At 39.4% G+C, this 12,185-nt stretch overlaps 1 protein-coding gene across 3 annotated transcripts in view; it reads left to right on the top strand.

Annotated features, from left to right (window-relative positions):
* rspo4 (R-spondin 4) overlaps nucleotides 1–12,185 on the top strand; it is a 36,082-nt gene that overhangs the window by 14,584 nt on the left and 9,313 nt on the right. The window contains exon 5 of one of the 3 annotated variants that reach the window (XM_038696916.1): nucleotides 8,632–8,729. The exons of the other annotated variants lie outside the window; for them this stretch is intronic. Within the exon in view, the coding sequence (XP_038552844.1) occupies nucleotides 8,632–8,714 (83 nt within the window). The 3' untranslated portion in view covers nucleotides 8,715–8,729. Of the gene's footprint in view, nucleotides 1–8,631; nucleotides 8,730–12,185 lie in introns of those variants that run through there. 3 annotated transcript variants of the gene reach the window in all.

Here is a 12,185-nt window from a genome sequence, read left to right as displayed (position 1 = left end):
ATAATTTATAATACAGAAACTCTGGCTGGTTCTGGTACTAACAATGCACTTCTTCACGATATTCAGATTTTTGAGATGCACCTATATGTTTTATTAAAATGGGGGGGGAAAGGGAGAAATCCCACATGGGGTGATTTTGTTTGACACAATATTACGGAAAAAGTGCTAACAATTGTGAACAGCAGCATTAACAACAAGAACAGTTGTGAGATAGAGGACACCAATCACACTATTTTCTCATTCCTTTAAATCAAACCAAGCATTGATTAATATTTCTGCTTAATTACATTATTGAAGTGGCATTATTCCTGTGCAAACATCCCCAAAAATACATCTACAGACTTACTTTCTGTCCCGAACACTGAAAACAAAGTTACAGATGGAAACAGAACAGAACAGGGAGCAAGTATGAAGATGAGGAGAATGATAAGAGACTCTTGAATGTCCACCTCGCTCTGCTCCCCGTGGCTAAAAAAGGACTTGTATTTCTTCATGTCTTCATGTTGCTAGATAACATCTTAAAATATCACACATCCTCAGCTTCATCAGAGGTTTATGCTTGCTTCCATCCAAGGATATCAAGCCTCTCAGATTTGGTGTAACTCACGGAGATGGGAGAAATCATGTCCAGGGTGAAATGCTCATCATGTGTTCTGTGTTTTTAAGGGTCCAATAAAACCTGAAAATAGACTCCAACTGCAAAATAATATTTTGAAAGCTGTGTGTTGTGGAAATGCCATCAATACCGTTAGAATTGTAGAGAACAAAAACACAGATTACTTTCTCTTATTCTTAGGCCCTCATCAGAAATAGAACTATTATACTGAAGATGGTGCCTGGCTCTTGTTTTTAACTCTGCATTAAATTAATGATGAACTTCATACAGATATTCCCAAACATTAAAACCAAACTTGGCAGCGGTTTCTGTTTTCCTTCCAAAACCAAGTTGTGGTTGTGACCTCTCTATTGTTGCAGATTTTCTTCCTCTTACACAAACAGCGCAAGAAGCTGTGAAACATTTAAATAGTGCAGAGGAATGTACAGAGCTGTGTCGTAAACTTTTTCCAAATTGGTGAGAAAGCCAACAGTAATTTCTCTTTAAAGCTCAGCGTATATTGTCTTGTTTTAGTTTGTGTGTGCGTGCCTGTGTGTTTTCCACTTCTTCCACAATGGAAGGCATGTCATTTGAAGTAATTATCATTATCATTGTCAGATCGTATGTCCGGTGGCATTAGCAGAGGAAGAAATACGATCCAGCAGAGTCTGGCGCAGGGATCGGGCCCGTGGACCTAATAGCACACATCTGGGATAAAAGGGTGCTGTGGCATCTCCCTGACATTCCTCTGTTGTTCTAGATTAGACGGCTCTAGTCTTTTAATTCCCACTCTCTTGTTGTCTTATTGTTTTCAGATGAGGAGGAAGGACATGGTCTCATCTGCCATCCACTTTCTCTCTCTCCCCTCTGCTTTTCTCTCTCTCTACACCGATGGCAGCAAACTGTCATTAGCTAACAGAGGGGATTGTTGCTTGTTTTCCTGGTGATTTAGCAACAAATGTAACACAAATATATTTCCATTTGTATCAAGTCCAGTGTTCAAAGGTGAAGATCTAGTGGCTGCAGGTGGTGCTGTCTTGGCTCTTTCTAGAAATGTGCATTTTAGTTTTGGTTAACTGTTCATTTCCCCGACCAGCAAGATAAATCTGGGCGTGACAAGTGAAAAAGCAACATTGTTATACATCTCTTGGGCATTGCCAGTGATTAAGTGCTCTTGGGCAAACAACCCCGGACAAATATTGGTTAAACAAGACTTAAGAGTCCGCAGCGACGCTAGAGTCTGTGTGAGGTTGTACTTGGACACAGTGGTGCTGTAAGCTAAATGCTAGAGCAGGATGGTTTAGCATGTTCGCATTCTAACATTTGTTAGCTGAGGCTGATGAGAATGTAGTATGGCAGGTATTTGGTAATAAACCAAAGTATTGGACAGATCGTAATTGTAAACTGATGATGGCGCTAGAAGAAAATAACAGTTCATTCTGAGAGGGACAAACCTGAACAAAATTTAAATTTCAAGTTTGGAAACGCTGCCGACCCCGTTTTGGGTTTCGAAACTCGTTTTAGTGAAGACGGCAAAAACGATCATGCAGACCCTCACGCTCGGCTCTCTGATTGGGTCATGCAAAGCAGAAACACGATGCTACTAACAGAGTTTTTGAGTTGGTATTTTTATTAAAATAGTCTGTACGTGCAAATAACACTTAGGCCTATCTGCCTACACTTGTAGGCTACTGTGCATGTAATCGTTTACTTTGCAACAACTCCCAGTCTGTTTTCCCCCGCCACACTCCCGTGTTACATTCAGTAACAGTCCCAGCACGTTATTGGTGCATGCAAAAAAAATCTAGTCTGATTCTTTGTCTGCATTTCTTTATTCTTTCGCCAAATCTTCTGTAGGCTAACTATGGAAGAGACCTTCTGCTTCATGTTTACACCAGCACGCGCATGGCCAGTGTACCTGAACAGCCAATAGATGTGCGTTTTCAGTCGTTTTAATGTAGACGGAGATCAATTCTGATACGCAGCTAAAACGCTGGTGTGGAGACAACGGAGATCGTACTCTCCATTACTCAGTGACCTCCACTGGCTCCCCGTGGCCTCCAGAATCAGATTCAAATCACTAATTCTTGCATACAGAGTGACTACTGGGTCTGCACCCATCTACCTAAACTCCATAATACAAACTTCTTGGCCGCTACGCTCCTCCAACGAACGTGGCTCTGCTCTGCCATCACAAATCAATCCCAGTCCCGACTATTCTCATCTGTGACACCACGATGGTGGAACAAGCTACCACGCGCCATCAGAGCAGGGGCGTCCCTCTCTAACCTCAAGAAGCATTTGAAAACTCATCACTTCCGAGAACACTTCCTCTTATAACACCTCTAACTCCTAACCTCTAACATGCACTTCCTGTGCTCTTCTTCTTCTATCTACTAACAATTATCTTGTTTTTATTGCACTTTTTTTTTTACTTACTTCCTTCCCTAGGTGTTTATCCCATTGATGTGATATGTACTATGAGCTCTTACTAGTACTTATTGCTGCTCTTACTAGTATGTATTGTCAGTTGTAGATCTGCATTTGATGCTCTGTTGATGCTTGTATGTTGTTCCTCAAATGTAAGTCACTTTGGATAAAAGCATCTGCCAAATGAGTAAATGTAATGTCATTCTCTGTTTGTAAACTAAAACGGAGTAATGTAGATGGGGCCTAAAAACACCCCCACAAATGTCAACATCAATAGTGGCGCAGTTGCAGTGGCTCGGCTCTTTCGAAATACAGCTATATTGTCTGTCTTCTTAAATTGTAAGTTGCAAGTATATGCAGCTAGCAGTTTACTGTAGATTGCAGTGTTTGTTTTTTTTATTTTATTTTTTTTATCCTGACTTGACATTGTACTGTCTAGCACCTATAGTTAATTATTAGCCACAGCCTCGAGCTCCTTGATGTTTCCCAAATCCTGCCAGATGTTTCTCAGTTTTTCTGGATTCGTTGCACTGTTTTAACAAAGAAACAAAACATTGCAAAAATTAAGGGCTGTCAGCTCAAGGACGTTATTTTGTCTAAGGACATCTTGCATTATTTGAAGTAGGTCCACATGGCAATTTGGACCATTTCACTGATCACACTCGAGGATTACAGACACATCAAGTACGTTGGATAACAATCAGGATGTTGCAGACAAGGTTATGAGTACAGGGTGGTAATTAAAAGCGGCACATTGACCCTCACAGCAGGTAAAAAGGCTCCGTACCTGCTGAGGTGTGAATTCTATGGGTGTTTCAATTAACCAGGATTCAAACACAACTCTTACGATTTTAGAAGTCAAACAAAGGTGTATTTGTGCCTGACTCTCAGTTGTTAGGTATTCATCTCATGAACAAAACAACCAAAATGGATGATAGGGGACCAAAGTGTTTTTATCCATTGTGGTATAGTACACCACAAATCATTTGGCTGTAAATTTAGCCAGCATAACTGGAGGAAAAAAATAACAAATCAAAAGATGTGTAATTATTCATACTCTGTCCACATGTTGATAACTGAGCCTTAGCGTTGGTCTGCATGTGTATTTTTAAAATGCGGCTACAGACAGATGTTTGGTGTTAGTGTGAAAGCTTATTAGTTGTATTTATGGTGGCGATAATCTCCCATAGTCTGACTGATTTACTTGTCTGCCTTTTTATAGAAAGAGAGTGGCAGTGAAGCTCTTATTTAGTACATAATGCATTTCCCCTTCTATAAAATTGAAAGAAGCTGCATAGCCAGTGTTTTATGATGCAGTGCAACTAAAATGTAAACTGGAAGGAAACAGTGGTATCCATGGTTGAAGTCCAGCAGCATGCATCTGTCTTGCATCTATATTACAACAGGCTAAAACAACTGTGGCTGAGCTCCCCTGTCAAACGTCCATCCTTCATTATTATTCCATTAGTGTTGCAGCCTATTGTTTTTTAAATTCTGTTTAGTAGAAATGAATGGATATAAGTTATAATTCAAAACTGAAGTCCCATGTGGCTTGTTGCCTGGTCGTTACTTTGCTCTCTGAATGCTGAAAAAGAAAGTGATTCCTCTCAGGGAAGCGAATATTGCAGCTTGTACTTCAGTGTTTTAATGTACTAAGTGCAATACAAATTAAGCACAGGCTTGGTACAGGGAAGTCCCACAGAACACTCATGGTTCTGCACGCTAGAGCTAGCTAGCCAAGAACAAGTTCAAAACAGAATATGAGGCTGAAAATAACACACAGAACAGGGCTGTCCACTGGGACCACGAAGTCTTGAGCGTGTACTCTGTCCATTCTAACTCATATTGTATAATAATAAGAGGAAATAACCCAAGGTTTGCACAGACTTGTTGGAGAAACAACACAAGCCTATATTTTGTTAAATATAAATTCACATATAGACTTCTTTTTTGTAAGGTCATTAATCAAACTGCAATTATAAAAGACTACTCAAAACGTAGTATGAGCTCTGGTACCCCACATTCCCACAGTACTCTGTACAACAGGGGACCTTAAAAATAAAACTGAGGAGTCACTTTATCTTATCTTTATATTTTTTTCATATCATCCTCTAATATTGCTTCTTGTGATGTTCTGTATAATTTTACATGTTGAGGGGCTCCTTTTTATAAAACAAACTTACAGTTTTGTTGTTTAGTAGGAGTTATTTATAAAACCTTACTTTCACATGGAAATGATCTTATCTTTAGGCAAAGTCTAGACTGAGGTGATTTTCCTGTTGGTTATGTAGAAGTATTGGAGCCTGTTGCGAACTTTGCATTTAGCTTTATGAACAATGTGATAGGAATGATCAATTAAAGGTGACAAATTAAGATGCCAGATGCAGAAGTTTTGAATTACAAATTGGTTGCAATTTTCAATACAATGTCAAATTAGGGTGTTATCTGTTTGTTTATTAACACCCCAAGACTTGCATATGGGGGCATTAATGATTTTTTATTTTATTTATTTATTTAATTAGAGTGTGAAATTATAGGGTGCCTTCTATTATTAAACAGCATTGCACATTTAGGGAGGAGAAGTTATGGTTTGGATTTCGTTGACTGGAAGGTAGATGTTAATTTCAAGTTGATTTCAGTGTGTAAGTTACAAATGGGTTGATAGAACCTGCATAAGTAAGGATTTCTATGGTCACTATCTTTTATGAATTGAACATAAGCACACCTAGACTATTTTATAGTAAATATCTAATAAATGTTTTTAAATGAGGCCCTTAGGTCTCTTAAACTACACAAACAATGAAAGTTGGGAACCACTGCTACAAGACTTCTTTTAGCACCCATTGTTCTGCAACCCCAGAACCTTCTGGCCTGCTGATACTTGTCTATTGATTCTCGAGTCAAATGGGCCAAAAGGCCTTGTTCGTAAACTTGATAACATCCATTACAGCTGGCATCCACCAACAGACTCTTGGGCTGCAGCTATGAAAGGACCAGATGAGCTTCTGGCCACAACTCTATGCAGCGTTTTAGGTTGATGTCCTGTTGGACCTGCGAGTAACACCACAAAACTACATTTGCACCACAGAGCAGAATAAACTCTAACAAAAGCTGCCATTTATAAACATAGTATTCTCTACATTCAGCTCTGTTATATTGCATATGAGTTTCTATGTGTGATTATGGTGATGTTATCCCTGTCATCATGCATACATTTTCTATAATTTTGATTACAAGAGTGTCTCCCACAGCTGGAAACACAAGAGAACAATTGCGCTCTGTGATGTTAACAAGCGACACTTTCTGGAGCAGCTCCATTACTGATGAATAGAGATCACGTGTGACTTTATCAAGGGTATTTTTGTGGGGACAGTGATATTATCCAGATATTTTTTATGGGGATATGAGCTCATTTTCTGGTCTGGTCCTCAAAGCACTACAACAAAATTCAGCTAATTTAAGGGTAAAGGCACAAACCAAAGCATGGCCTGGGGCATCCTGGTAGCCCAGCATGTATACATCTTGAGCCGCCATGACAATAATGTTGACTTTAGATTGGGGATTTCTATTGCATATCATTACCTCATGTTTTCCATCACTCTGTCATATAAAGGCTAGTCAAATTTAGGATTAATGCAGGAAGGGGAACTTCTTCATTGCTACTAATATTAATACCTATGGGATTAATTGATCATGGCTTTCAGTGTATGACTGATGGTGTTGTAGATCCATGGACATAAAGTGTGAGTTCAAAGACATTTCTCCATTCCCTTACCTTGGAATCACACCAGACATGAGACATCAGCTGTATGTGTCAACTCCATCCCATGAAGGCATTACTGACTACAGAACCAGCTGTACCTCAGCTGCTGAAAGCACATGGTTTACCAGACTGAGTAATAATTCCATGAACAAAAATAGTTAATAGTAGTAGGATCCATGAGGAGAATATAGTGAAAACTGATTCTATATGGCTATAGTGACACTGGAAAGCTCATAAAACTGGGGTCTTGATCAATAAGATGTACTAGAATTAATAGGATCACAACATATAGAGAGATTTTAGAGATTTATTTTATTTTATTTTAACAGCTGTGGGGATACACAGAAGGGGACCCAAACCCCCCCCCCCCCCCCAATAGTACAGAGGTCACGTCTTAAAATGTGTCTCTGAGTGGTGTGGATTGATATATTTTCCTCAATGCAAAATGCATTTGAGTGTGAAAAATGCTCAAATGTCGCTGTGTAGATTGCACTGTACAATGCTGCTGTGGATTATAGTGGATATAGACTATGACTGCTGAACAGACGGGCATGGTGGAAGTATTCTAGCTAGGCTGTGGGCATGTGGTGATTCCAGCACCACCATTTGCATTTGAATGGGATGTATGTAAAATGTGTATATATATAATATACATACAAGTGAGAACTTGAGGCACAATATTCAAAAACATTGGTTGTATCCCTAATTGTCTGTACTGTAGAATACATGGCAGGATCTTTAATGGTATCTGTGCGTTAGTGGTTTATGGGTCAGCCTGGCTTATATTTCCAGAGCCAGGTTTTCTCTTTCACCTCAGTCCACCACTGAGAACAGATGTGCCTCAGATAAAGTGGGTACTTCTGGCAGCGAGCCACCTTGATGAATTCGAACCTGTGAAGCTAAATATTCAACAGTCGGTCCGCAGAACATCTGAGCACTGCAGTGAGTTAATTAACCTCGGTGTGTTCTCAGGCACAGCTACTTTGAAAGTATCGTGCTGATGTCGCAAAGCTCTCTAATGCTTCTTACTCCTTACTAGACTGACCATTATTTGAGAAAGCTACTTTACATTCTAGGCACAAGAAACCAGAGGCTGCTTTCACAAAATTTCATTAAATGAGCACCGTCAGGTTTATAACCTTACCATTTTTTTAAAACTATATTTTAAATGCATTATATTTTTAATGAACATTTTCAGGTGACAAACAGATGAAGATCATCAGTTAATCTTACTGTCAGAAACATAAGGAATTGTTTCCCCACGTCGTCACGTAATTGTCACATTTAACCATCAGTGTACATTAAAAAATTACAACTGTTTTGTAGCTTACAAACGCACAGAACCTTGTTAGAAACCAACGTTATGGGAGTGTTTAAGAGGAATACATGGTTGCATAGTCGTTGAAGGCTGAGGAAAAATCAGTGGATAACACTGCAAAGAATAATCTTTTATCTACCAACCACTTAAACAAATCCCTCCTGACAGAAAAGGAGTTACTTTTAGATTATGCAGTTTCAGACACTGCTACTTTAATATGCAGTCTGTACAGTGCAGAACTCCGTGGCCTTCTAGACCAGCAACACATGGATCTGGGTAGAACTTACAGTGTAACAAAACACAGACAGCGGGCTAAAGTACATTTTCCCAAGTATCCCGGTGCAGACATAACCTCAGGGCAACTAAAATCCTGGACAACAGGTATTCATTAGAGAACAAGGAGCTCGCTGCACGCTGCCTTACTGTTTTTTTATTTCTCACTTTCACTCCTTGAAAGTCTAAAATGTATTTTAGAGGCAGGCCAAAGTGAAAGCTAGTAATGAGATTTTTTTTTCTTCCTTTCAGAGACTCCCCTCAAAGTTGTGGGCAAAGATGAGAAAAGTATGTTCCTTTGGTTATTTCCAGGCTATTTCGTGGGGTTTGGTTAGTATGACTGATTTAATTTGACTGGATTCTGTCCATTTCAGTGTACTTCTATAAAGCTTTTTTATCAGACCATCAAGAATTGAGACTCAGCATGCTCCACAGGTGGTCCTTACATACAGTGTTTTGAAGTACTGAATGTACCAAAGCTATTCCATAATTTCTTTCACAATTCGCTGATGTTGTTTGCCCCTAGAGAATGATTCTACACACCTCCCTCAGCCGTTATCTCTGTATGCCTGAGAGTTGAAGCTACCCAGTGATCCTTGAAGTGACCTCATTAAGACTCATTTGACTTGCTCATAAAATGAGGACAGGTGTATTACTTACTGTAATTACAGAGACTTGCTCCTACTGCACCTGCTACCTGTTACTTCACATGTGAAGGTATGACACGCATCACATTACAGCATTGCTTGATGCCACCATCCCTGTTGGTGTGTGTGACCATTGGCCAGCACATTGCATGGCAGCTCCACTGTGTGTGTGTTGTGTGAATGAAATGCAAATTGTTAAGCACTTGGATGTTGAACAGGGCAGTTGAGTGCAGTCTATTTACCATTTATATCTCAGCCAAGACAGATCCGTTTTCTCTATGGAAAATTTCAAAAAATGATCAGAACAAGACGTTCTCAAAAACATTACTTTTGCAAGGATTTTTCTTGGCTCACATTTCTCCCTTATGTGAAAGGCCACACGAGGGGGGGTGAAACTTTAGCCTGGGTATGTTGTGGCTGATGATTCAATAACATCTGACTCGATCAAATCTATGATTCATCGACTGATTCAGCTGAATCATATCATGATGGTATCTTGTTGCTGTTCTACACATTTTTACTCTCCAAATGGAATGATTCTGAGAAAACTACTTCATAAGGATATCTGTCAATGTATATTTACAATATATCCAACATAAGAAAACACATTTAAATAATCAAAATGCAGTTCAAAGAAAGAACTCTACTGTTTTTATATCAAAATAATGATTTCAACCAACCATACAGTCCTGCTACAGGCATCCCCCGTACTAAAACCCATAACACTGCTGTGCGTAAATATACCCTCCCTCACCCTAGCATGGCTGTAGACTCTAGTAGAGTAAATGCAGACAAGGGGCAAAATTTCCCTGGTATGCCCTGCATGTTTTTAATATGAAGAGGTTGATTCACATTTGACACTGTGCAGCCCTAGTGGAGCAGCTGACGACAAAAGGTTTTTCCACCAAGTGCAACCTAGATATTTCCAAACCGGCAAAAGTCAAATGTAAAAGCCTTTTGTGTAATCTTTCAGCTGCTGTTGCTCTGCTGTGCCGTGGTTGTGTACATGTGAGGGTGCATGTTTGTGTTTTACCCCACAGTTGGTTCCACTGTTCCCATGAGGAGTGTGTGTTGGCCCACAAGGCCCCATGTTGCTTACAACGTCATGTGGATTTATCAACCGTTACGCCGTTGTACAGTGCTTTTCTTTTTTTCTTTCACCGCAACATGTGGTTCTGAGTGTAACTGTGTTGTGCAAGGAGTCAGTACAGGCTCAAGAGGATAATACCAGCATTTTTGAAAAATCCTTTTGCTTTTCCTCTTTGTCTAGTAATTTTTAGCCCTCAGAGACATGGCTACATCAGTCTTGATTTAAAAGGTCAGTCCTTCATATCTCAAAAACCCACTTATTTACTCATTTACCCCTGATGGTATGTAGCCATACAGAATACATTAGAAATAAACATTTATGTTTGTTAGCAGGAAACAACAAAAATTACCTGGTTATTGTTGAGGAAACATTGTAGTCTCTGTTAGGAGAATCCATTTTGAATAATCATAGGAAACAGGATGCAAACCAGTGTGACAACCATACTCTTTGGAGGTTTATATAAAAGTGTCACATAACATAACTTTGCCACTGAAAAATAGAATGTTAGTGAAGAATGTAAATATGTTGTCTTAAGCATTTGACCATGGATGCTGTTGTTTTTCTGGTGAAGATAATATAAAAAATCAGCAATTTCTTTTTCCAGAAACAATGTCCAAGCAAGTCTGGATAATAGTGCGCTGTGCGATATGACGATATCTATCATTTGACAATAGAATACAATTATGCTCTATCGTTTATATCGTTGTGCCACACTCTCAACCAGATATTTTGGTGAGGGTACGCCGCTTTGCACCGCAGTGAGGTTAGTTTGAAGTTGAATTCAATAGCCAACTTGAAACTAACTTAGCTGTGGTCCTTCTTCCACATGTGCCGGTGTTGCAGGGAAGAAATTTAAATTAAATTTAATGGACGAGCCACACAACACTGTCCAGCAGTGCCAGCTGTTGTTATGATGTTAGCTGTAGCAGCAGGAGAGCTGTGAGTGTTGCTGTCTGGAGCTGCTGTGCTGCTCTGGGACAGTCTCGTCGTCTCATGTTAACTTTGCAGCAGCAAGTAGCGTCAGTTTGCTAATCTACAACCTTCCTAACATTAGTTACTTGCTGTGTCGTTGTTCACTCTGTCAAGGTATTTGTCATGGTGTTGGATTTCTCCAGAACTGCTGGAGAAGTTACCCCACGTTTATAATGCAGAGATATATCCCGAGAAACAGTTGGAAATTTCATTGAATTTACCAAAAATGTTCAATATCGGGATATATATTGTTATTGGGATATGAATTTTGTCATATTGCACAGCCCTAACGTTACACTGTGCAATTTACCACCATGATTTTAAGTTGGTGTCAAACATTTAAAAGTAAGATATCTAAAAACCTTGGCACATAATTTTTTTTGCATAGCTACATATCATCAGGAGTAATTGTTTTCTTCTTTATGATTTTAGTGAACCAACCCTTTTACATATCTGTGCTTAGATAAACACCGTCCCCTCCAAAAGTATTGGAACGGTGAGGCAAATTACTTTGTTTTTGTTGTTCACTGAAGACAAAAGATGAGTATGAGACAACAGTTCAGAATTTCAGCTTTTATTTCCTGGTATTCACATCTAGATGTGTTAAACAACTTAGGACATGCCACCGTTTGCATTAGACCACAGCATTCTTAGGTGAACAAATGAACAAATGATCTTAAAGTAAATAACATTTAATACTGGGTGGCATAACCCTTGCTTGCAATAACTGCCTCAAGCCTGCGACCCATCGACATCACCAAACTGTTGCATTCTTCATTTGTGATGCTATTCCAGGCTTTTACCGCAGCTTCTTTCAGTTCTTGTTTGTTTCGGGGTGTTTCTCCCTTCAGTCTCCTCTTAAGGAGGTGAAATGCAGCTCTATTGGGTTAAGGTCAGCTGATTGACTTGGCCAGTCTAAAACCTTCCACTTTTTCCCCTGATGAAGTCCTTTGTTTTGTTGGCAGTGTGCTTTGGCTCATTGTCCTGCTGCATGATAAACTTCCTCCCCTTTAGTTTCAATGCATTTCTCCGTAAATTGGCAGACAAAATGTTTCTGTACACTTCTGAATTCATTCTGCTGCTACCATCATCAGTTA

The sequence above is a fragment of the Micropterus salmoides genome, unplaced genomic scaffold (genome assembly GCF_014851395.1).
Source record: "Micropterus salmoides isolate LMB-PRFRI ecotype aquatic unplaced genomic scaffold, ASM1485139v1 Ms_hic_scaffold_4, whole genome shotgun sequence".
Lineage (NCBI taxonomy): Eukaryota > Metazoa > Chordata > Actinopteri > Centrarchiformes > Centrarchidae > Micropterus > Micropterus salmoides.
Note: the sequence above shows the minus strand (reverse complement) of the source record. Positions and strands in the feature narration are given on the sequence as shown.